This window comes from Impatiens glandulifera, chromosome 2 (genome assembly GCF_907164915.1).
Source record: "Impatiens glandulifera chromosome 2, dImpGla2.1, whole genome shotgun sequence".
Classification (NCBI taxonomy): domain Eukaryota; kingdom Viridiplantae; phylum Streptophyta; class Magnoliopsida; order Ericales; family Balsaminaceae; genus Impatiens; species Impatiens glandulifera.
Genome location: NC_061863.1, coordinates 22,509,323 through 22,535,426, shown reverse-complemented (window position 1 = coordinate 22,535,426; position 26,104 = coordinate 22,509,323). Strand labels below are relative to the sequence as shown.

General features: G+C 35.2%; 1 protein-coding gene and 1 pseudogene across 1 annotated transcript; both read left to right on the top strand.

The window, feature by feature from the left end:
- The first annotated feature begins 10,817 nt into the window (after positions 1-10,817).
- Positions 10,818-12,564, top strand: LOC124924499 (annotated as a pseudogene).
- A 2,468-nt stretch (positions 12,565-15,032) lies between these two features.
- Positions 15,033-17,258, top strand: LOC124926071 (probable leucine-rich repeat receptor-like protein kinase At1g35710). Its single transcript, XM_047466236.1, has one exon. The coding sequence runs from the start codon at positions 15,263-15,265 to the stop codon at positions 16,976-16,978; it is 1,716 nt and encodes a 571-aa protein (XP_047322192.1). The 5' UTR covers positions 15,033-15,262; the 3' UTR covers positions 16,979-17,258.
- Positions 17,259-26,104: the final 8,846 nt, after the last annotated feature.

The following is a 26,104-nucleotide window of genomic DNA, read 5'->3' as shown; positions in this document are numbered from 1 at the left end:
GTCCTTGACTTTTTCTATAGAGAAATAGAGATCTTATCTCAGGTACAAGAAGTTCATTGTAAAGACACACTATGAAGCCCTCAAATACCTCTTGGAACATAGAGTGCAGATCATGTCCTAAGAGAAATTGCTCTATCAGTTGGTGGGATTTGATTTTGTGGTTCAACATAAAAAAGGGAAAGAGAATCTGGTGGCAGATATGTTGTCTAGGCGGGTAACAGGAGTCTAATGTGCATGGGTCTCCGTATATCACACTACTGTCCAAAAACATATTCACAAAACTTATGAATAGGATCCCAATTTAGCCAAAATCATTTGAGAAATTTATGTTAATGCTGACACTCACCCGGAATACTTGTATGACCATGGGATATTAAGAAAAAGGGACCGAATAGTAGTGGGAAAGAACAATGAGCTTAGAACCATCTTAATTGCAGCAATGCATTTGGGAGTAGAGGGGGGCATTCGGGAACAATAGTTACCCAAAAGAAGATGCAACAAGTCTACTCTTGATCTAGAATGCTAAAAGATATTAGAGAATTCGTTCGAACCTATGAAGTGTGCTAGAAGAATAAATCGGAAAATTCAGCATATAAAGGTCTACTACAATCCTTAGCAATTCTCAATCGGTTTTGGAAATCGGTCTCTATAGATTTCATCGAGAACTTACCAAAGTCAAAAGAAAAAAAAGTGTTATATTTATGGTAGTCAATAGACTATCGAAAATGGCACATTTTATGAGTTTACAACATCCCTTCACTACCCAGATAGTTGTTAAAACCTTCATGGACAACGTTTGAAGACTCCATGGAATTTCAACAAACATCATCAGTGATCAAGACAATGTATTATTGAACATCTTATGGCAGGAATTATTGATGATACAAGAAGTTCAGTACGCTTTGTCCACATCTTATCACCCTAGACGGATGACCAGATTGAGATTGTCAACAAATGCCTAGTGACTTATCTACGTTACATGGTCAGTCAAACTCCAAAAGATTGGGTGCATTGGTTTCCTTTGGCGGAATGGTGGTACAACACCAATTTCCATATAACAATACAAACAACCCCTTTTGAAGAAATATATAGATAATCCCCTTTCTACACACCATATATGGATGTGTCAATCGCAATAAGGGAAGCCATACTTCAACTCCTGAAATTCTATTAGCAAAGAGCTTATAATCGTATGAAGCAGTTGTAGGTTAAAAGTTAAAAGAGTTCACTTTGAAAGTGGGAAGCTAGGCATTAATAAAGATACAACCATACAGACAACGCTCAGTCCTGAATCTATTCCACAAGCTCTCACCAAGTATTTTGGGCACTTCCAAGTGCTAGAAAGGATTGGGGAAGTTGTCTACAAGTTGGAACTCGGGACCGACACTAAGATACATAATTTCTTCCATATTTCTTAATTGAAAAAATTTCAAGGGATCCCTGTTGCCACTGAAGAAAATCACCAGCTTAGTGCACACCCTAACAAAACATGCAATATAGTGGGTGAACAAGACATCATGGTGCATGGGAAAATAAAAAGACAGTTGATGATCAATTGGGATGGGACACAAACAGAAGACCATACATGGGAAGATGCAGAAGTGATAAGCATCCAATGCCCGAAGATGCTAGAAATGAGGAGGCAAACCAGACCAAAGTCTCTTCGTCGAGGATGATGAACTTTATATGGGGGAAATTATGTTACGATCCCCGGTAGATCCAACATCCTCCAACGTCTAATTGAGCACTTGAGCTAGATATTATTGTGAGGTTTTGTTTTATGTACTAAAACTCTATTTTGATTCACTTTTCTTTTATTCATAGAACTAATTTGGTTAATTCTCTAGTAGTTTTTTGTAACGGTTATAACTGAATATTCTAGGGAATTGAGCTGCTATATATGCTAAACTCACTTTCCCAATGGGGTATATATTCAGTTTTATGAAAGTTCTTAACCTCAATTGTATATTTTGATTTGACTCATTGTCTTGGACTATTAGGTATATACTAGCAATATTTTTTTCTCAATCTTTGTTTTTGCTTCTCCTATAATCTTGAAATGTTCTTCTCATAATTCTTCCACTGCACTTTGATCTCAAATTTCTCACTCGGTACTTGAGATCAAGAACTCTTAACCTCATTTACAAATTTAAGTCGTAACATATTGATTCGTATTGAATTTAGTGTAACCAAATAATTTGTTATTCAAAAAAAATCCAAACGGAACTGCAAAGATACTTCTAAGAGAAACTGTCTATTATTATATTTATTTTTTCTTATATTTGAAAGTTGGAATCTTGGCATTAAAAAGTATTTTCTTTATCATTCTCACATTAGCGACACATTCCTCCTCATAATCAACAATTTCAATAAAAAAATCTTGTTAAGTAAGTATAGTGCGCGAAAACTCATGGTTATAGAGAGTTAATGAAATCGTTGGTTTTTTATTTTGAAAATAGTCTAGATGTGATGACTCTTATCATTCTCATTCACTAAGATACCTCGTCTAAGAGTGTCTTATAGACAATATTCAACCGAGATCATTTATGAGAAAAAATACATTGTACTCCCATCTTCTGACCATCAAAATGTGAGACTTTTTCTTATGTGGTAGAGGCAACCCTTGCATTGTGGCTCCTCACTTTTACTTGAAGCACCCTGACTAAATCGATAGAGGAGATCCCTACACAACTCTTCTGTGAAAATTGAACAACGACAAGAGAATAGACTACCACAAGAGAAACCATCTACATTCTTAGCTAAAATGTGAGAATTACATTGCACAATTGAAGGAATTAACTACCTAAATAGAGCTGAATTTGGATTCAAGATTGATAATCATATATTAAGAAAACTACCAACAAAAATGTGTGGAGGGAATGTTGAACCCCTAAAAAAATAAAAAAAATAGAGGAAGAAGAAGAGATCAAACACAAATTTCATTTGCAATTGCTAGCAACAGTCCAAAGGATATGTGATCGAGTCGGGCACTTTTCTTAACAACCAATCGATAAAATATTCAAGAGATACGAGAGAGATGAAGATATTGTAAGATGACTATAATGGAGGTGCATAGCCTCTCTATTTACTCATATATATGATTTCAATTATTTCCAAACTATTTGTTTTGTAAAGAAAAAAAATGAGAATTCCAATTCTAAATTATAAGAATAATCTTAAAAAAACACAAATCCTGGAGAAGAAGATTCAATGATAGTCAAACATTGCTTAGAGATGACTCTAAATATCACAAACTCTTTTTAATTACATAACAACAAGAGATGATATATCGTAAACCATTAAACTGTCACAAAATAATCTATATTAAATCTTTTGGGTGATAATGAAAATCGATCTTAACCATCATAAAACACTAGTAAAAATTGGGTATTTCCTTACCAAAAGTATCAATGGGACTAAATCTAGTCCTTAAAATTTATTTAATACCCATAAAGCTAAATTCAGTCTTCAATACTCATTTATGCCTACCATAGTTTTACCGGTATGTATTAAATAGATATTGAGAATCGTATTTTAATATAGTAATAATTAAGAGGCTTAAAAAACTTTTCATATTCGTCTTTCGCGAGTATTCTTTTTTTTCATGGTCACCTAAACACATTCTCTCTTCCTATTATCCCTCTAGCTGAAGTACTTCCTCCGTGTTCCTCCCATTAAAACCCTCGAATCACTCCCTCCAAAGTACTCCCACTGAAACCCTTCAAAGCACTTCGTTGAAAACTATTGCCGAAGCCTTCCCTCCAAAAAACTCTCGTCAAAGCTCTTTAGACAAATCTCTCCAAATTAAATATGTTGGTTAGCCTCTCTAAATAAGCATAATTTACATTTCCTCTGTTAACTTAAATATCTATTATGCACACTTTATTTATTTTCACATAGACATGAACAAACAAATCAGGTGTTGATAATTCTTTATTTACTATTACTTTCTCTATTTTGGTCATAAAGCAAGTTAGTTTAAATGTCATATAGCCAAACTCAAGTCTTCTATGTCTTGTCTATTAGTTTTGTTGATTTATCTTATTTTTATGTTTTGTCTAACCAAACGAATGCCTTATATGTCTTGTTTGTTATTTTAGTTATGCATAACAGGTTGGTTTCTATGTTGATGCTTTAAAATATTTTATTATAGTAAAATATGTGATGAAAACTATCACCTTAAAAATGAAAGCGAAATATTAGCAATCATAGTGGAATGTAGAACAATAGCGTAAAAAACAAAAATAACGACACAAGTATCTAACCCAGGTTCGGACCAACAATGTCATACGTCCTACTTTCGAAGAATCGATTCGATAGAGTTATAATAGGGATTACAAACTCTAACTCTCTCTATTTGTTATAGGTTTTTTAGTCTTTTACTCTTCTTGTTTACAATGTATATATAAGCTTTTAGAATTCATAATTAGGGTAAATATCATGTGATATCTTTGACATTTCCACCATTATATGATCTCGTGACGATTTAGTTCACATTTCCATAATAATACGATTTAATTGCATCTTTACCATTATAATATTTCATGCCTTTTTGAATCTAACAAATAATCGCACATATTTTCCTTCCCCTTTTTGTACCTAATATTGAGGCAGATCAAATTGGGCCTCAAAACCCTAAGCCTAATTCCACAAATTCTTCACATTGCCTCTATGTCTATTATCAAACGAATGAGACACATCACCAAGAACATCCTAGAACCGATCCTCCTACTTCTATGATTATATTCCAACATTTGTGACGTGAATCAAATCGCAACAATTCTGAAACTTAATTTTCGTCACCACCTTCGTGGTCATATTTGTGGGATTCTCATATGTGTGAACCTTCTCCACAACTACTGCTCCACTTGCTATGATATCTCGAATTTAGTGAAGTTGAATGTCAATGTGCTTTCTGCGCTCATGAAACATCGACTTCATGGAAATTGTATGGCGCTTTGGTTATCGTAAAACAACTCCACTTTATCGTGCTTCACCCCAAATTCACCCACGAGACCCTTCAACCAAAGTGCCTCCTTGACTCCCTCTGTCACAGCGATATACTCGACCTTCGTTGTTGAAAGGGTAACTACGGATTGTAATTGTGTCTTCCAACTTATCAAGCATCCAAATAGGATAAACACATATCCCATTAGAGACCTTCTCTTGTCCAAGTCACTTGCAAAATCAACATCAATTTATCCACTCAACTTATCATCACTTATACTTGCCTTTTAAAACAAAGACTGACATTTAAGGATCCACAACGTAATGGACAACCCAATTCATCGCCTCTCAATGTTCTTTCCCCGGGTTTGCTATAAAGTGACAAACAAGACTAAGTATGTGAGAAAGACCGGGTCGCGTACATACGATGGCATACATTAGGCTCTCGATGGCACTCGCATATGGGGTGTTTTCCATTATCACCTTTTCTTCCTCGGTATTCTGTGATATATTTGAGGAGAGCTTGAAATGAGTAGCTAATGGCGTTTGGACGACCTTAGTATCTACTTTTTTAAAGTAGTTGCTTTGAGACACGAATAGGGAGCCTTTCTATCGATTCCGCACAATCACCAACCCCAAAATTTTCTTTGTGGGTCCCATATCCTTCATCTCGAACTCACTCCCTAGAAACTCTTGACCTTGTAAACCACTTCCTTGTTTCCTGATGCGATAAAAATATCATCCATGTATAACAATAGAAAGACCCTACAACTATCAACCCACTTGACATAGACACAACTATCACAATTTCTCCTCAGGAAATTGTTACGAACCATGAACTCATCAAAGCCAAATATCATTTTCTTGGGGATCTTTTCAAACCATAAAGTGAGCGTTTAAGGAGACATACCTTGCCTTCATCACCGGGTTTAACGAACCCCTCGGGTTGTGTCATGAACATCTTCTCCTCCAAGTTCCCTTGATGAAATTTCGTCTTCATGACCATTTTCTCGAGCTCCAAGTCAAACTGATTCACTAGAGCGAGCAACACATGAATGGACGTGTGCTTCACTATTAAGAAGTAGATCTCACTAATGTAGACCCTTTCGCGTTATGTGAAGCCCTTAGCTACCAATCTCTATTTAAACCTTAGCTTATTACTACCCTTTACACTTTGTTTGCACTTGAACACCCACTTTGAACTAACCACCCGTTGATTCTTGAGTTTTTCCACCAATTCTCTTATCATGTTTTTGTCAAGCGATGACATCTCCTCTACCATAGAACGCTTCCATTCAGTTCTCTCATTGCTCTCCATCGCTTCTTTAAACAATCTCTTCTTTGAATCTTGTACATCATCTTCCATAAAGAATGCAAAAGCCGCCAAATCGGAGTAGTCAAATCTCTCTAGAGCTGGGGTTATCCTACGTTCTCTATCTCGTACTAACTAGTATGAGCTAAGGTTCTCTTCCAGATCTATACTTTCCTCCTCTACCTGACTATATGTTTCATCCTTTTCACTAGCCTCCCCTGTGTCTACCGATTTTTTAGTAATCCCTCTTAGGAACTCCACCTCAAATTTTATTCCTCTCTCTAGCGACTTCGCAGCTTTGACTAACTATGTTGCTCCATAATAGAACTCGATTTCTCTAAAGACCACGTCACGATTAATGATACACTTGTTCGTTTCCACGTCCTCGTAAAACTATTTACAACCATTTACTCCCTCAATTTATCCACGTCCTTGTTCATTTTATCTACCAAGTCATTCTGTTGCGGTAACTATCAAACGGTTTTGTGAAGAATCATCCCTTCTTCCTTGATTAAATGATTGAACTCCTCACCTAGGTACCTTAAATTATTATCCGTTCGGAGTTTTTTAACCTTCTTCCCGGTCTGAGTCTCTACCATCTTCTTTCAATCCTTGAACTTAACAAATGTCTCATCCTTATGATTCAAGATGTATACCCGATACTTGTACGAACAATCATCAATGAAGGTGATAAAGTATCGACATCTTCTTAGAGTTGTAGTTCTTCCTGGACCCACAAGTCTAAGTGAACATAAATGAGAATCTCTTAAGTCACCTCAATCAATCTTCACACTCATAGATTTATCGTATATACAGTTCTCGCAAAACTCTAAATCATTAAGTTTATCCTTACCAAAATAGCTTCTCTTACTCAACTCCTTCAAACCTCTCTCAATCATGTTCCCCAATTTCTTATGTCATAGACTCGTGGACGATACATCTCGAGGATCCACCACTACCGCCATATCACCAACCAAGGTGCTTCCTTGAAAGATGTAAAGACTCTTCTCTTATACGCCTCTTATTATCACTAGTGACCCCTTTGTGACCCTCAATACGTTCTTCTCACCCTTACATGTAAAACCAAGTTGGTTTAGTGAGCTGAGTGAGATAAAATTTCTCTGAAAGTCCAGGACATGTCATACGTCCATCAATACCCTCTCGATTCCATCATGCGTCTTCAAACGCACTGTTCCGATCCCCATCACCCTACAAGACTTGTTGTTACCTAACAAAACCTCGTCCATCAAAATCTTTTTATAGGTCTCGAACCAACTCTTGTTAGGTGTCATATGGAATGAACACCCATAATCCAACCAATGCTTGTCGGACTGATTAGTGGAGACAACGAGAACATCCACACTTTCATACTCATTCTCGACCTCTTGAATAATCGTCGTTTCTCTGCTCTTCTTTCTGTTGTTACTCAAATCTAGACAATCTTGCTTAAAGTTCCCTTTCTTGTCACAATTATAACACTTAGTAGATTTCTTCCTGAAAGACTTCGAATGACTCTTCTTTTTGATTTTATTTTCTTCATCTCGGTTCTCCCTCAAACCAAGAGTCCATCTCCACTTACATTTCTCTCTTCATTCTTTTACTTTTGGTCATTCGATCTCAATGCACTCATCACATCATCAAGGGTAAGCTCCACAATCCCATGCTCGAGTATGTCTACGAACATCTCATACAACTTTGGTAAAGAATTCAAAAGGATCAACGCTTATCCTCATCCTTATATTTCTCCCTGATGTTTTTCAAATCAAGGAGAATCTTGACATAATAGTTAAGAAGCGTCTGTAAGTCCTTTCCCTCACCCATTCTAAACTTGAAGAATCTAAACTTGAAGAATCTCAACTTGACGTAGATCTAAGGAGACTGTGTCTTAGTCATATACAAAGACTCCAACTAAAGCCACGGATTTATTATCGTCGTGACACTTGCAACCTCTCGCAACACCTTATCACTAAGACTAAGAATATATGTGTTACAGGCCCTTTCCAACACCTCCATATTTTTCTCCGCGTCCATCGAGGATGGTTATTCTGATTCCCCCTCAAGTGCTTTAGCAACCCCCATGTTTCCTATGTGTTCCCTCATCTTCCATAACCCAAAGTCCTCTGTCTCATCGAACTTCTCGATATCAACATAGAAGTCGGCTCCATCTCAATCTTCAAAATAATTGACTGAATCAAGAAAACTCACCAAAAAAATCGAACCGTCACCGCCTTAGCCTAACTTGGCTCTAATACCAGTTTGTGGTGAAAAAATATATGTTAGGATCTAGGTCGCCGTTGGAGGACCGGGGTTGGACCGGTTAGCGCGTCTCACTCAAAGGGTGGTGATTAATCCAGTTAGAGATTAACACTGGGTTTCAATACTACACAAACTGTCACAAACCCTTGAACTAGGTTCAAGCGCGGAAGAGGTTTGTTTCAGGTTGAAGCAGCACACTAGTATGATAGGCAGAACCGGTTTCGGATGATATAGGTTTGAAAGTTGATGGGTCGGTTTTTGTAACCTGGCTGTCCGGTTTGGATAGGGTTAAGTAGGTTAGAGCGGTGTAGGTAAGTTAGTACGGGTCGGTTAGAAAATGGAACCGGCAGAAAGTAAATAACACAACAGATTTTATGGATGTTCGGAGATAAAACTCCTACGTCACCCCTTCCTCTCGAAACCGCGAGAAGGATATTCACTAAGGAATACAAGTACAATCCGATCGAGGCTTATTTTCTGCTCGATAACACCCTTACAATTTAAACCGAAATTGTAAAATACACACTTCAACTTTAGCACTTAGGCTTTCTCTAGAGATAGAACACACTGTTTTCACTTGTAAATTAAATGCTCGCTATATTGCTTGTGTCCCAATATGTCCCGCATTTACTCTTCTTCAACTGCTCCTTTTATAGGTGAAATATGCCAACGGTCATATTTCACTTTCTTGAATCTGATTGGCTGAGCAGAGGTTTAGTGATTCAGACTCTGCGGTCATCTGTTCAGACCTGGCGGTCAACTCTGCAGACTTGGCAGTCTGTTTTTCCAGTGTGTAAGACAAACCTGCTAGGTTTGTCTTTTACTCAATGAGGTAATTGTTGGTTAGACAATTGTCTGTACTTGGAAGATTTCCTTTCTGACTTATCCCGAAGTGGAAAGATCATGTAGGACTGTCTTCTGCAGCATGCAGACTTTCCTCAGACTTGTATGGATATGGAAGTGTTCAGTCTGTTCCTTTGGTATCATCTTCAACAGATACACGAAGTATCTTCTTATACTGGTCGGTCTTTTGACTTGACCGAATGGCTTCCGGTGTGATTGGTTTAACCGGACAGCTTCCGGTTATTCCTTTGCCTTGTGGCTGATCGGCTGTCTGGTGTTTCCGGTTTTTAGTTCTGGCCGATCCTTACTTTGTGCGGTGATGTTCCAAATGTTCCTGGTCGTTTAGTAGCTTGACCGGCTAGTCTTCTTAGCCGGTTCATTTGTTTGACCGGTCCGGTTCCTTGTTCCTACATGGAAGGTTTATTTATGTTAAGTTCTGTGAACCGGTCTAATTTTATCTAACACTATCACCATATGAATGAAACAGAATAATAGAAACTGTGTTGGAATGCATAACAATAACGTAAAAATAAGAAAGAACGAAAATAACGACGCAAGAATCTTACCCAGGTTTGAACCATCAATGTCATACGTCCTAATTTTGGAGAATCGATTCAATATAATTATAATAAGAATTACAAACTCTAACTCTCTTTGTTTGTTCTAGGTTTTAGTCTCATGATCTCTTCTCGTTTACAATGTATATATATATATAGGCTTTTAAATTCAATATTAGGGTAAAGATCATGTGATATCTTTGACATCTCCACCATGATATGATCTCGTGGCGATTTAGTTGACATTTTCATAATAATACGATTTGATTGACATATTCACCATTATGTGATTTCATGTGTTTTTGAATCCAACAAATAATCACACATATCTTCCTTCTCTTTTGTACCTAACATTAAGGCACACCAAATTGGGCCACAAAACCTTATGCTCAATTCCACAAAATATATCATGTACGAGTGAACTTATGTTTAATTAATGATATATTTAGAATAAAATGATTTCACTTGCACATGATATATTTTATTCTAATGAAACATTTAAAAGCATACAAGACATAAAAACCAATATGTTATGCATAACTAAATAAAAAATACATAGAAGGTTTGAGTTTGGTTATACTAAATATAAAAAGAAGAAAAATCAACAAAATTAATAGACAAAACATATAAGACTTGAGTTTTGTCTACATGACATTGAAACTAACCTGACTTTAGGACCAAAATAGAGAAATAATAGTAAATGAAACATTATCAATACCTTATTTTGTTTGCTCAAATCCATGTAAAGAAGAATGAGAGCTTGTATAATAGATATTAAAGTTATCAGATGAAATTTAATAATGCTTACTTACAGAGGTTAGGAGACGATTCAACTGAAGGGATTCGTCCGAAGGGCTTCGAAAAAAGTGTTTCAGCGGGAGGGCTTCGACAAGAGGGTTTCGATGGAATGCTTCGGAGGGCTTCAATTGGAGTGCATTGGAGGGAGTGCTTCGGATAGAGGGCTAGTAGGAAGAGAGAATGTGTTTGGGCTTCGACGAAAGTGTTTCAACGGGAGGGTTTCGACGGAGTGCTTTGGAGGGTTTCGATTTGAGTTCTTCGGAGAGGGTTCTTGAGGGTTTTAGTGGGAGGACTACGTAGAGAGTGCTTCAGCTATAGGGTTAATAGGAACAGAGAATGTGTTTCGGTGACGATAAAAAAGATAGAATGCGCACGGAAGACGAATATGAAAAGTTTTTTTAAGCCTCTTAATTATGATTGTGGTTAAAATATCGTTCTCAATACCATTTAATATATACTGGTAAACAGATTCAGCTTTATCGATATTAAATGGGTTTATTAAGGACTATATTTAGACCCATTGGTAATCGGGAGATTTAACGAAATGACCATAAAGATGCCCTTATTTACATTCGTGGTCACCCCATAATTTTTACTGCTCTAGTGACCTCTTTATTTTTTTGACGAAAATACCCTCATCGCGTAACGCGAAGGGCCTTCGTGTTACGCAAAGTAAAAAAGTGTGAAAAGTCCAGAATACCCTTACTATATAACATAACTTTGGCATCTTTTTTTCATTTCTCTTCTTCTCCTTCTCTTTCTTCCCGCTCTTCTCCTCCTTCTCTCTAACCTTAAACGGCGGCAGTAATCTTCGACGACGGACACCAAAATGAGCACGACGAGCACGAACATTGTGGCAACTGGTTCGTTTGTTATTTATTGTTTATTTAAATGAATGGGACATCCGGTTCTAATTCTGATTCGATTCTGAATCACCACCACTATGATACTCTGATTTGGTTATGTTTTGCAAAGGGTCTTTCCGTTTCGTGAAGGCCTTCCTGTTATGCGAAGGCCTTCCCGTTACGCGAAGGACTTTCAGGTTTCGCGAAGGGCCTTCCCATTTCGCGAAGGGCCTTCCCTTTTCGCATATTTAATGGATAATGACTTCAATTGTATTATTTATCCATTCATGTTTTCTATTTCAGTTGAAGTATTCTGGACGATATTCAGACATCATGGTATTAGATGAACATTTCATTTTCAAAATACTTGACAATCTTCCTCTTGATGCGGTTATTCCTCTTCTCTACGTTGGAATTACAACTTATAGTCCTTTAAGGTACTTTGGTTTGGATAAGCCAGGAATCAATTTAGGTGTGGTGGGTCTTGGTGGGTTAGGTCATTGTGCGGTTAAGTTTTCCAAGGATTTTGGTGCTAATGTGACTGTTATTAGTACTTCGATTAGCAAGAAGAATGAGGTGATTGAGAGGCTCGGTGCTGATTCGTTCTTGATTAGTAGTGATCCTGATCAGATGAAGAGACATGGAAAGATTGTTATTATTGGGGCGCCTAAAAAGCTTCTTAATTTACATTCGTTCTCGTTAATCATGGGTAAGTTGGTAAGATAGATTTGATTATTTGGTTTGGTTATTGTTGAATTTGGATGAATGTTGTGCAGGAATGAAGATAACTGTTGGGAGTAATATTGGGGGAATAAAGGAGACTTAAGAGATGATTGATTTTGTTGCGAAACATGGTATAACTGCATATATTGAGGTTGTTTCGATCAATGATGTGAGCATTGCGATGGAGCGATTGGTGAAGGCGAATGTGAGATACCGTTTTGTAATTGATATCACTAACACTCTGAAAAACAAGTCTTAATTGTTCTTCATTGATTTAAGGATGATGAAGAATTAGTTAATAAATGTGTGTTGATGTGTTCTTATTATGTATGTTGTTTATGTATGTTCTTATTATGTGTGTTGTTGGTAGTTTGAATTTGTTCAACTTTTGGGTAGGGAAAGGTAACTTACTATTTAGTAATTAATTAAAGCATGTATTATAATAATATTCCAACTTATAATATCCCAAAGTTGTTCATCTTTTGATAAGGTATACTATTGATAAGGTATATTAGCAATACAATAACACATTTTTGTCTAACAATTGAAATTAATCAAATAGAAGAACATATATTTATATATATAAATCTGCAACTTTTATGTGTAAGGGATGAATTTGATCACAAATACATAGTTACATATATCAATCAATGAATCAATCAGCATAGACACTTTGCCCAACAGAACCATGGAGCTAATCTTCCTGGAAATCCATAATAAAGTTCAAGTTCATCTCTTCTTCTTCTTCTTGATGAGTTTTCTTCTTGATCATGATGATCATCATCATCATATTCATAATCAGCAGCACTACTCCTCTTTCTTCCTTGGTTCTCGGGACTAGTTACATCTATTTATAACCAGCACAACAAGTGACTCAGTGGTTGTCAATGCACTGCTTCCATTAGTGTCGTAAATGTCACGAACACCTTTACTATCACAAATATATACAATAACACCTTTATCCAACCTGGATCAAATTCAACTTACCCATCAGAAACAACAGACTGTAAGATAAATTAAAATAAAAAATGCCCTTGAAGCTTGCCAAATTTTTGCAATCTCGATTCCTTCTAAAAAAAGACCACCACTGCAGCATCAACATAAGTCTTTATTTTAGCGTTAAGCACCCAAGGAAATTCTAATTGGAAGCTAGTGGAAAAGAAGCATCACAAAAAGATGTTAAAGAGAAAGGTTTACTATACACGAAGCATTCTCTTCAAAACCGTGAGTGATGTTGATACATTCTCAAATGAAGTCATGATTAACTATAAATAATAAAAAATCTTAACCCTTAGCGAAACGCGAAGTACTTCACGAAATGTGAAGTCCTTAGCAAACCGTGAAACGAAAAGTGAATCTTCTCTAAAACGGAACTCATATGATCATCGACAAGATTATCTGCATATATCATCATCGACAATATGAACAACAAATATGAAAACCAATATGAACAACAAGATGAATAAAATATGAACTAATATGAACAATAAGAACAACCTCATGGTTTAGAGTTTGAAGATGAAGATAATGGAAATAAGAACATAAATCGATCTGTATGATGAACACATGATATTAAAACGGAGGTTTGGGTATCGATTTGTATGATGTGTTCGTTTAGGGTTCCGCCGCCGCCGTCGCCGTCTAAGAGAGAACGAGGAGTAGAGAGAGAAGAGGGAGAAGGTAAAATAACAAAATAAAAATATTTGAGTATTTATATAAAGAACTTTTCCACCTCACGTAACGTGAATGCCCTTCGCGTTACGCGATGAGGGTATTTTCGTCAAAAAAAATTAAAGTGATCACCAGAGCAATAAAAATTATGGGGTGACCACGGATGCAAATAAGGGCATCTTTAAGTTGATTTCGTCAAATAACCCTTGGTAATTTGGTCAAGATATGCCTAATAGTGTACGTCTCCTTTATTGTCGAAATACGAAAGAGAAAAGTGACCCAAAATTTTATAAACAACAAAATTGAGGAGAATTAAGTCAAACAACTTATCAACAATAGTATTAGTTAGACAAAATAAATCATAGCGATTCTTTTGTTGATCATCATAATCGCAATAACAACCAAAAACACTTTTGGGAGATTATTTTTTTATATACAGAATGGAATAATACATTGTGGAATGATACTAAACATGTACATATATTATGTCATATTTCAGTTGCATGATTTCAATATATTTTATTTAGATATGGATCCATATCATATTGAAATAATTATGTGATATTAATATATAATGTAAATGTTATAATATTAGACACAATTAAGTAACCATAAAAAATGGATATAAAAAACATGCCCATGGTGTGTTGTTTCAGGCAGTCCCTTTCTTAGTAATAATGCAAAACTATTCTTATAAATCACAGCTGTGTTTGATATAACGGGTAGTTTAATTTATTTGTTTTTGTTAATGAAGCAGACGGCTTAGATAATGCGGTTCATATTAACACGCTGCGGAGCCATTCATTGGATCAGACTTATTACCAAAGTTTTCAGACCAAACAATAGGAAATCAGAGTAATGAGTGAGAAAGCTGTGGACTACAAAATCACAAGTGAAGTTAAAAAATAAATAAAAATTTAAAAAATTTAAAGACAACGGAACAATTTGAATCCAGTGCGCTCCAACGTTCAACTGGTCCCTTAAGTCCTCGTGAATCAATCCAACGGTCTGAAATCAACATGTGAATCTATTTAAACTTACACTCCCCCCTTCCAGAGAAGATAAAAAAAAAAATTACTGTTTGTTACCCTTTGTGGTGGGAGAGTTAGCTATAAATACAAGACCAATATAATCTCATCATCATTAAACCTTCTTGTCTACGTTAAGGAATATAATCTCATGTCTCTCCTTTTCAAAAAAACCCCTCTTAAAAAACCCTTCTTCTTCCTCCTCTGACAGACTCAGCCAGAATCCTGCTGAGTTGTTTTTGTGACCGTTTGTTTCTTCAGATCAAATTTCTCCTCCCGAAAATGCATCATCTGAAATGGGTCTTCAATCTTTTCCTTTTACTTACCCTCTTTGCCTTGATTCGGACTGAGATTACTACTACACCCTGTTCGGAAACAGACAGACTCTCTCTCCTCGACTTTAAAGCCAGGATCTTGAAGGACACTACTGATACTATGTCAACTTGGACCGGTAAAGACTGCTGCGGAGGCGGTTGGGAAGGGATTCAGTGCGATTCATCTTCGGGGAGGGTCACTGGTCTCATAGTTCAGAGTCCGTCTGCTTCTGATAAGGGTATCTTCATGAAGGGAACTCTGTCTCCTTCATTGGGTAGATTAGAGTTTTTGGAAGTGATGGTTCTAAGTGGATTGAAAAGAATTGAAGGGCCTATTCCTGAGAGCTTCTCAAATCTAACCAGGCTAACTGCTCTTGTTCTGGAGGATAATTCAATTCAAGGGATCATCCTTCCAAGTTTAGGTAACTTACCTTTATTAAAGACTCTCTCTTTAAGTGGAAACAAGCTGGAAGGCCAAATTCCTCCATCTTTAGGGAATTTCAAGAATCTTCTCCAGCTAAATTTGGGTAGAAACCAGTTCACAGGTCCAATTCCATTATCGTTCAAGAATTTCATTAATTTACAGTATCTTGATCTCAGCTTCAATTCGTTATCTGGGTTGATACCTGATTTCATAGGGCAGTTGGTTAATTTAACAAATCTCGATTTTTCCAATAATATGTTCTCTGGAAAAATACCCATTTCTTTATCCAATCTGGTCAATCTAAATGACTTGTCCTTGAGTAATAACCAATTGAAAGGATTAATCCCTTCACAAATCGGAAACCTAAAAACTCTTACCACACTTTCATTGAGTGTTAACAACTTGAGTGGTCAAATCCCGGAATCCATTTCTGGTCTCCAAAATCTTTGGAACCTTAACTTATCAAGAAACAGTCTTTCAAACCCACTTCCTATTGCCTTCTCAATTGGCATCCCTTCTCTACTGTCAATTGACTTGTCCTATAATAACTTCATCTTGGATACAGTTCCTCAATGGGTAACAAACAGAAACCTTTCGACTGTTAATCTAGCAGGTTGCAGTCTTAAGGGAACACTTCCAATTTTCATACAGCCAGAAATCTTGTCCGCTATTGACCTATCCGACAACTATTTCACATCTGGGTTAGCGAATTTGTTCTCAAAGGCGATTAATTTACAACAGGCCAAGCTATCAAGTAATCAACTGAAAGGAAATCTGTCAACAATCGTTAACAGCAGAACAAGCAGGTTTCTTGAAGTGGTGGATGTGTCGAACAATCAGATTTCAGGAAGTATTCCCGAGTTGAGTAACTTTGGGAGGTTGAAGGAAATGAATATATCAAGAAACCAGATTATTGGGCACATACCCAATTCGATTTCCAGCATGATTGAACTCGAGAGACTAGATATCTCGAGGAATCAGATAACAGGCACCATTCCACAGAGTGTAGGACTCCTGTTAAAACTAGGATGGCTGGATTTATCTGTGAATGGGCTGTCGGGGAGGATTCCGGCGGAATTGTTGGGAATAGAGAATTTGAGGCATGTAAATTTCAGGTCTAATAGACTTTGTGGAGAAATTCCACAAGGGAGACCGTTGAATGTGTTCAAGGAGGTGGCTTATGCTCATAATTTGTGCCTATGTGGGAAGCCGTTACCAGCTTGTAAGGCGAAAAGGAAGGCGAAGACGAAGAGATATTAAATGGGCCATTGAAATGATGACCCAATTGAAGCCCAATGAAATTGAAGTGATGGATTTGGTAATTTGTACTTTTTCATTATCCAAACAAAACATAACAAAATGGTGAGAGAACTTTTATTGGTTCTTTTTTCTTAAATAGAGTCCAAGTTTTAAAAGTTCATTTGTTTCTTTTTTTTACTTATGTTATTATTATTTATGTGGACTATTCTTTTTATTGTCTTTACTTTATTACTGGAAAAGGATAAAAATATGAAAGCTCTTCTTTCCTTTCTTTTTAATCTATTACAGTCTACTTTTATGGCTTCAAAAATAAATCAAATTATGTATTAATAATTCTTTTAACATATATAGAGTATTTCAAGTGAAAAAAATATTACTTATATTCTCAGGTTCAATTGATATGATGTTTTTTTGAGTTATGTGATGGTGTAGAAGACGATGTTTTTTGAGTTATAATTATTTGAATAACCCAAAAAGAATAAGGCCTAAGATTATATACAGTTTATCTAATAAGAAGTACATATGAGCTTTTGACAGTCTATGAATGGATGGTTTGCATGATTCTCCTTAATGTCTTGGAAAGAGCAAATATCTCTGCAAAGAGAATAAACATTATATTTAAGATAATTTATTTGTAAATGATGCATCCTTTTAATCATGAATTTCAGAGAATTCATTGTTCAAGTGAATTCAAATGAATGAGATTTTTACCTTTCTTGTCTAGATTTTACAATTGAATGTCTTATGTATTCTTTGATCTTGTTAGTGTTTAGATTTTTTTTTCTTACGCTGTCTTTTGTTTGACAAATATTTTTGTTGAGTATATTGAAATATTGCGTCTAAAGTTATGACCAAGCCTCTTAGAATCTCGAGTTAACTCTTAAAATCTTACGATTTTACGATTTCACGGAAGGTTAACGAGTCTGATTTTAAGTAAACTCTTAAATATGTAAACTCTTACGATTTTTTTAAATTTACGATAATAAGATTTTACGATTTTATACGATTTTACGTTTAAAAAAAATTATATTTTAAAATTAAAAAATAAAGTTATTATTTATTCAAATAAATAAATAAATTAATATAATTAATTTTGTAAGTATAATATTTTAATAGTTTTATTTATTTATTATTAATTTTTAATTAATTTAATATTTAAATATATGAAAAAAATTAAATTGATTAAATATAAAATATTTTATTATATATATAAATAATAATAAAATATAACTATTATTTTTTAAAATTAAACTCTTACGATTTCGAGTAAACTCTAGATTTTACGAGTTTACAACTGACCAATAATTTTACGTAAACTCTCGATTTTGACAGCCTTATTTAAGACTATTATAATATTTTGTTACATTATTAATAGTTCCTTAATGATTTTATCATCAATTGCGTTCAAGTTGGGCACACATAACATTTATCCAGCAAAACTTCTTCCACCTCTATTGTATGTGTGCATATTGGTGGATTTCCTAATTTTGAGGCAATGTCTCATGTCTCTTGTGCCAACTCGCATTGTTGGTTGATAATCTTCGATTTTATCTATTATTCTTAATTGATTTTGGTAGTTTTTTTTATGAGTTTTTGTTTTTATCTTATTTATCACTCTAACTCTTCTAAAGTGGCCGGGTTTGTTTGATATCTTTATTTCTTCTTTTTTTTATTATTTAGAAATTAATCAATGTCCCATGTCCCTGTCGTTTCCATTGCTACTTAATTATGATGATTTTTTCTATGTTTCTTAATTGTTTTCTGTTTTCTTAATTATAATTGTTTAGATTTTTAATATGTCCTATGTATTCTTTGATATTGTTCGTGTTTGGTTTCTCTTTCTTATGTGTCACTCGTTTGACAATTATTTTTGTAGAGTGTATTGAAATATTACGTAATTTGGTTATAAGATCTAGACTTATGACTATTATAATGTTTTGTTACATTATGAATAGTTCCTTAATGATTTCATCAACAACTTCGATCGAAATTGGGCACACATAGCATAAGTGAAAATATATCAACAAGCACTACCAGCAAAACTTCTTCCAGTCCTATTGTATGTCTACATATTGTTGGATTTCAACTCGCAATGTTGGTTGATAATTGATTCTTAATGGTTTTTGGTAGTTTTTTTAATGAATTTTTGTTATCTTATTTATCACTCTAACTCCTTTAAAGTGGGGGTTTGTTTGATATCTTTATTTCTTCTTTTTTATTTAGAAATTTATCAATGTCTCATGTCCCTGCGGTTCCCATTGCTACTTGATTATGACGATTTTGTCTATTTTTCTTAATTGTTTTCTGTTTATTTATTTTACAAATTTTTATTTAATCTTATTTATCACTTTGATTAGACAACATAAAAAAAATTAAAAAAAGAAAAGAAAACCCATATATATAAACTGTGAGTCTATTATAAATTTAGAATTAGAATTTTAATTTTATGTTGATTAAAATTGAATTACTTTAATGGAATCATTCTTATATTCAAAAAAATAATAACTAATTTGTAAGAGATTTATTTATTTTCTTTAATAAATGTAAGTTGAAAAAATTAATAAAATATTTTAAGAGTTTAAAAATGACATAATAAGAAAATGACAGCCCATGCATGGTCGGGTGAACTAAGACCTTAACCCAACAAATACAAAAATAAATAAAAGCAAAGTCCCACGCACAACTTGTCGACCAGAGCCTTAATGTGATGTGTTGAAGCTAGACCTACCAAACAATAATAAGGATCATAATCAATATTATTTTCGATGATGAAAGTCAAATTTACCATTTCCATTCTTTGCAAAAATCTGAAATCGAACCTGGCATCACATATTATTCCTTATGAAATTGTCAACCCCTTGATATATTTTGGATTAATCTGACATATAGTAATCCTTGTTTTGTCGGGAACTTCAATTGGGATTAGAAAAAATATTATTATGTCAAATAAAATATATCATTTCTAAATCATTTATATATCTAGGCCAATAATCTAACATATCTAATTAACATACAATCCAATAATTTAACATTATCTAACATACAAATAATTTAACATGTCTAACATACAATTCAACTAACTAACATCATCTAACATACAAATAATCTAACATGTTTAACATACAATCCATTAATCTAACATCATCTAACATACAAATAATCTAACATTATATAACATATTTAACATACAAATAATCTAACTTATCTAACATATATATCTAACCTAACGCACGGAATAAAGAAAGAAGAAAAGAGAAGATAGACTAACATGAAGAACGACAACATCAATAGGAGCTCAGGAACGACGGCAACATGAGCACAGGAATGGCAGCGGAGAAGAAAGAGAGAAGAAAAAAGAAGAAAAAAGGCTTTCGGGTAAATTAAAGGGGTATCAGTAACGACAATGTCGTGCGCCGTTACAAATGCTCATCTAATGAGTACTAGTAACGACATTGACATAGAGTCGTTACAGATAATATAGAAGTTTCTGTAACGACACTTTGAAAAGCACAAATACCCACGTTTTGGAAATTCAATCGATAGATGTGGTATTTGTAAAGGTATTTCAAAGTGTCGTTACATAAACTATATTATCTGTAACGGTTTTATGTCAATGTTGTTAAAGATACTCTTATTTCAGAGAATGAATCGTCATACGGGGTATTTATAACGGCTTTTTATAGAACTGTTACTTATATTGAAGAAGTTTTTATAACAGCATTCTTTAGAACTGTTACTGATACCCTTGATTCAAAAAAGGAAAAAAAAACTATAATATTGGTAACGATTTTTCTTTGAGCCGTTACAGATACTACATGTCAGTAACGGTCTTATAAAGTCGTTACTAATACTACATATCAGTAACAACTTTATAAAGTTGTCATAGATACTATATGGTAACATTTGGTACGTGATACAAATTATATAGAGTATAAGTTGTATAAAAATATAAATTATAACAAGGTATAAATAGTATAGATTATTGATGTTTGATATGAATTATAAGACATAGTATAAATTGTATATGATTTATAATTTAATGTTTGGTATATAGTATAAACATGAATTTAAAATCATTATTATTATTTTATATATTTTTATTATAAATTATTGTACTATTATTATTTAATAATTAATGTAATTTTAATTAAAATATAAAAAATTAATTATAATATAAAATGCAAATTATATTTATTTAATTTAAATATTATTAATAATTATAATAAAATAAACTTAAAATAAACAATATTATTTAAAATATAAGTAAATATAGAAAATAATAATTAATAAAATTATAGTTATAAAAAAAAATTAAAATAATAAACTATTTAAAAATATATTAAAAATGAATAATAAGTTATATATAATATTAATAAAAGGTATAACAAGAAATTAAAATTTAAGAAATATAATAATTGTACCTAGAGTTCTAGTACTATTTTATACCAAATATAATCACTATAGTGATATAAATTTATATTAATAGTAAAAATATAACCAACATTATTAGTATAGTTTATACTATACCCAATAGTGTTATATATTTTTGTACCACCAACCAAACACTACTTATATCATTAAGTACTCACAACTTACATCCGTTACAAACGGTACTTTTTCTACTTAGTTTATTATATATTATAATACTTTTCTTAATTGTCATGTAGCTCATCTCTTTTAGTACAATGTTTGGTAAAAGTTGAGAGTGTAAATTTTTATAAAGATATTTTAATTCATCGTTTTGTTATATAGTTAGTTGGGATAAATGTTTTAAAGATTAATGAGGATTAAACATTCGCGATCTTGTTTCCTTTAATAAGACTCTTCTATAAAGATTGTGAAGTAGATTTTCAATGGAACTGAATAGTCTTTGGGTACCGATGATCAAATTAAGTATGGTCAAGATCGGTTTAGTTGGTTCACCAAAATGTCTAATCATTTAGTGGGGTATAACATTTAGAGGGGAATTTATTATATGTGGAAGAGTTTTTTTGCGAGTAGTTCATTGTGAGGACAGATCTTCGATCATTTTTTGGGACAACACTTGGTATTGTGTCAAAAGTCTAACGTCGATGTATTATGAGCTTGCCTCTATTGTTATATGAAGAAATGTCATAGTTAAGGAATGTTTGATCCTCGGTCTAGTTGGTTCGCGAATCGAATTAGATATAGAATGAGATTAAACATTATGGATAGTTTTTCCCATAATATAGTTTTGTTTTTGGTATGACGTAAACAAGTGTCCCCGTCTAAACAAACATCATGTGTTGGTAAGACATGAATAGTGTTAGATAAATCAGACCGGTTCAAACATACCTAACTTAAATAAACTTTCCATGCAGGAACAAGGAACCGAACCGGAACCAGCCAAAGAAAAACTAACCGGTCAAGCTAGTAAACCGACCAAGAGTATTCGGAACGTAACCGCACAAAGAAAGGATCGGCCAAAGCAAAACCGGAAACATCAAACAGCCGATCAGCCACAAGGCAGAGGAATAGCCGGAAGAAGTCCGGTTACATCACTCATACCAAAAGCCATTCGGCTAAGTCAAGCGGCCGACCAGTACAAGAAGATAATTTGGGTATCTGTTGAGAATGATACCAAAGGAACAGACTGAACACTTCCATATCCATACAAGTCTGAGGAAAGCCTGTAGGCTGCAGAGGACAGTACTACCGGATCCTTCCACTTCGGGATAAGCCAGAAAGGAAATCTTCCAAGTACAGACAACTGTCCAACAGATAGTGTCTACATTGAGTAAAAGACAAACCCAGCAGGTTTGTCTTACAAACCGGAAGAACAGACCGCCAGGTCTGAGACATAATGCCAGGTCTGAGCTTGACCATCAGGTCTGAAGAAACGACCGCAGGTCTGAATCTCTGAAACACTGAATCACTGCACCTCTGTTCAGCCAATCGGATTCAAGCCAGTGAAATATGACCGTTGGCATATTTCACCTATAAATAGGGCAGTTGAAGAAGAGTAAATGCGGAACATATAGCGAGACACAGAGCTACTCAGTGAGACAAGTGAAGCGTTAAGAGCATTTACTACAAGTGATAAAATTGTGTTATTCTAAGAAAGCCTAAGTGCTAAAGTTAAAGTGTGTATTACAATTTCGGTGTAAATTGTAAGAGTATTATCAAGCAGGAAATAAGTCTCGATCGGATTGTACTTGTATTCCTTAGTGAATATCCTTCTCGCGGTTTCGAGAGGAAGGGGTGACGTAGGAGTTTTATCTCCGAACATCCATAAAATCTGTCTTGTTATTTACTTTCTGCCGGCTTCATTATCTAATCGATTAACTCAACTACACCGCTCTAAACCGACTCTATACTAACCATACCGAATTTCCAGATTACCGAAACCGACCCACCATTCTTCAAATCTCCATCATCCGAAACCGGCCTTGTCCATCAAACAAGTGTGCTGCTTCAACCTGAAAGCAAACCTCTTCCGCGCTTGAACCTAGTTCAAGGGTTTGTGACAGGTTGTGTAGTATTGAAACCCCGGTGTTAATCTCTAACCGGATTAACCACCACCTTACGAGTGAGAACCGCTAACCGGTCCAACCCCCGGTCCTTTAGCGGCTACCTAGATCCTAACAATTGGTATCAGAGCAGTTGGTATTCAATACTCAAGCAAGCATGTTTCAAGATAGGCCTCCAATGCTAGAAGGTGAAGACTTTGCCAACTGGAAGGCACGGATGTATCTACACCTAATCACCTTGGACGATGAGATGGAGTCCATTCTGACCGAAGGACCGATAGTTATCAATAAGGACAGAAAGGAATGGACGGCTGAAGATAGAAGGAGAAACAACCTGGACAACCATGCAAGAAACCGGATTTCTAACAGCGTGGACAGAAACACATATTGCAAGATTAGAGATTGTAAAACCGGAAAGGAGACATGGGACACCGTTATCCAGATCTTTGAAGGAAATGAAAGAACAAAAGAGAACAAGATAATGGTGGTCACCCAGAAGTTTGAAAGTTTGAAAATGAAACCAGGAGAGACAATGAAGGAATACAGTGACCGGTTCACTAGTGTGTTAGATGAGCTTGCAACACTTGGAAAGAGGTATGACAATAAAGAGGTCATTATGAAAGCTTTGAGATCTCTTCCAAGTGCGTGGGATATAAAGACAATGGTAATGAGGGAGTCAAACTGCCTAAACAAGATGAAGCTGCACGATGTCTTCGAAGATCTAAAGGCATATGAGTTTGAAATGAGGTCCAGAACTGAAGAAGAAGTCTCGGCCTCAACCTCAACCAGAGCATTGATTACACCTATAGAACCGGTTGCTCCTGTCCCAGCACCTATCAGAACAGCCGAACAGTTTACTGAGGATGCCATGGCTATGCTCGCACAGAAGTTTGGAAGGTTCATGAAAAGGAGTCAACCAACAAACTACAACTACGGCGACAAATCCAATGTAAGATGTTATAATTGTAATTGTTTGGGTCATTTTAAATGGGAATGCAGGAAACCAAGGAGGGATACTCGGAAACCGGATAACCAAGACAGCCGGAACAGTTATCAACAGACCGGTGAAGGAAGTGAGGTACCGAAAGCACTAATAGCCAACGATGGAGGAAGTCTGTGGGCTCGCAGCGATAGCGATGATGAGCTCACGTGCCTCATGGCAAACGAGGAACAGGTATTTGATTCCCCCTATGATGAATTTACTAAAGACGAGTTATATGACGCATTGAATGACATGGTAGAAGAATATAAGAACCTACTAGCCATGTTACCTAAGCAACTCCACTTTAGAACCGACCATATAATACCCATTCCGATAGACCCAGAGGTACCTATCATAACCGAACCTCCGGTCGTAAAACCTGATGATAACCATACTTTAGAAACCGAGTCAGATCCCAAGACCGAACAATCTAGTGAACCGGCTAGCGAACTAACCGATGAACAAAATGCCCGACTTCAATATAAGATGGCCGCATATAAGAGGTCTAGTGATATAGTAAAGAACATGAATAGACATTACAGACATCCTCGTTGCAAGTTTGGCCTAGGATACACGGAGAATAGCTCCAAAGACCGAAAACCCATAGAGAAAGCAAGGCTTGCAAGAGGAAACCTTCCCTTTGTAAAATTTCTTAAAAGCTCCTGGACCGCTGAAGAAGAAGAGACCGCATACTATAGGGAAGAAAAGCTAAAATACGACTATGCTGGTCCAACCGAATCATGGCATGACCCTGTGAAAAGAAAAGCCGAAATCCTCAAACATATGAAAGACTTTCCTGAACCGCGTAGGTCAAACCATAGATCATCAAACCGAAGACCATCATCATTTAAGAACTTTGTAGAAAAACCGAGATACACGAGACCAAGTGTCAAAAAGACAGTTAAAACCTTAGCAAAGAAAACGGTCCGGTTTATCAAGGTTTGGATACCCAAGGGACTAATCGCATGTGGACCCAAGTAAATGTGGGTACCAAATAGTTGTAAATATGTACATTTTGCAGGATCCAAAGAAACAGCTAGGAAACTCTGAATGGTTCTTGGACAGCGGTTGCTCCAGGCACATGACCGGAAACAGCAATTTGTTAACCGACATCAGAACAGCAACCGGTGCTCTAATCACCTTCGGTGACAACTCAAAAGGTAGAACTGTGGGCAAGGGTAAGATTGTCCATGGTAACCTAACCATTGATAATGTACTTTTAGTTGAAAACCTACGTTTCAATCTGCTTAGCATTAGTCAGATGTGTGATGCTGGATATACTGTAGAATTTCTTAAACATGCATGCTTAGTCAAGAACTCTCAAGGCATTGTACTGCTAACCGGAAATAGGATAGGTAACATCTACAAGGTAGACTGGAAAACCAAAGTAGAATATCCTATATGCATGATAGCTAAGACTGATCAAACCTGGTTGTGGCATAAGAGACTAAACCACCTAAACATGAAAACTTTAAACTACATTCGGGGTAAAAAGCTAGTTGAAGGCATTCCTGATATAGTATTTAACCAGGATAAGGTTTGCTCAGCATGTCAAATGGGTAAACAGACTAGGTCATCTTTTAAGAGTAAAGGAAATATTCAATCTAGCCGGTGTTTAGATCTTCTTCATATGGACTTATTTGGACCGATTCA

Excerpts from the sequence above, each read along its gene's own strand:
- LOC124926071 (XM_047466236.1), top strand. The coding sequence starts at position 15,263 with ATGCATCATCTGAAATGGGTCTTCAATCTTTTCCTTTTACTTACCCTC.